This window comes from Volvox carteri, assembly GCF_000143455.1.
Source record: "Volvox carteri f. nagariensis unplaced genomic scaffold VOLCAscaffold_31, whole genome shotgun sequence".
Lineage (NCBI taxonomy): Eukaryota > Viridiplantae > Chlorophyta > Chlorophyceae > Chlamydomonadales > Volvocaceae > Volvox > Volvox carteri.
This window is the reverse complement of record NW_003307574.1, coordinates 836,205-837,015: the sequence shown is the minus strand read 5'-3', so window position 1 is coordinate 837,015 and position 811 is coordinate 836,205. Positions and strand designations below refer to the sequence as shown.

At 57.2% G+C, this 811-nt stretch overlaps 1 protein-coding gene across 1 annotated transcript in view; it reads left to right on the top strand.

Moving 5' to 3' along the window:
• VOLCADRAFT_105641 (uncharacterized protein) overlaps positions 1-811 on the top strand; it is a gene marked incomplete at both ends in the record, with an annotated part of 10,960 nt that overhangs the window by 2,061 nt on the left and 8,088 nt on the right. Inside the window, one exon of the mRNA XM_002952684.1 lies at positions 96-183. Coding sequence (XP_002952730.1) covers positions 96-183 — 88 coding nt within the window. The remainder of the gene's footprint in view (positions 1-95; positions 184-811) is intronic.

The following is an 811-nucleotide window of genomic DNA, read 5'->3' as shown; positions in this document are numbered from 1 at the left end:
CCCCCAACCAGCCCCAGCCACCCTCCATAGCATCAGGAACAAGAAAGAGGGCAACGGGTAACGATCCCACAACGAAACACACAACCGTGGCACAGATGTGGCCCACCACTACCTGCCTACATCAAACAAATCTGCCGTACTCCGATAGCCATATCGGAGTACGACAGCGTCTTGATGCCCCACGTAAAACACATAAGAGCCCCGACCCTCGCCCCCATCTTACCTCCATTCCCGGCTGGACGTCGGCCCCATCTTCCGAGGCCTGCTGCACGTGCAGCACATGGATGGGAACATGACAATTAGGGCAGGCACGTCAATGGCGGAGGCGAAACATACACGCCCCCCTCCCCCAACCAGCCCCAGCCACCCTCCATAGCATCAGGAACAAGAAAGAGGGCAACGGGTAACGATTCCACAACGAAACACACAACCGTGGCACAGATGTGGCCCACCACTACCTGCCTACATCAAACAAATCTGCCGTACTCCGATAGCCATATCGGAGTACGACAGCGTTTTGATGCCCCATGTAAAACACATAAGAGCCCCGACCCTCGCCCCCATCTTACCTCCATTCCCGGCTGGACGTTGGCCCCATCTTCCGAGGCCTGCTGCACGTGCAGCACATGGATGGGAACATGACAATTAGGGCAGGCACGTCAATGGCGGAGGCGAAACATACACGCCCCCCTCCCCCAACCAGCCCCAGCCACCCTCCATAGCATCAGGAACAAGAAAGAGGGCAACGGGTAACGATTCCACAACGAAACACACAACCGTGGCACAGATGTGGCCCACCACTACCTGCCTA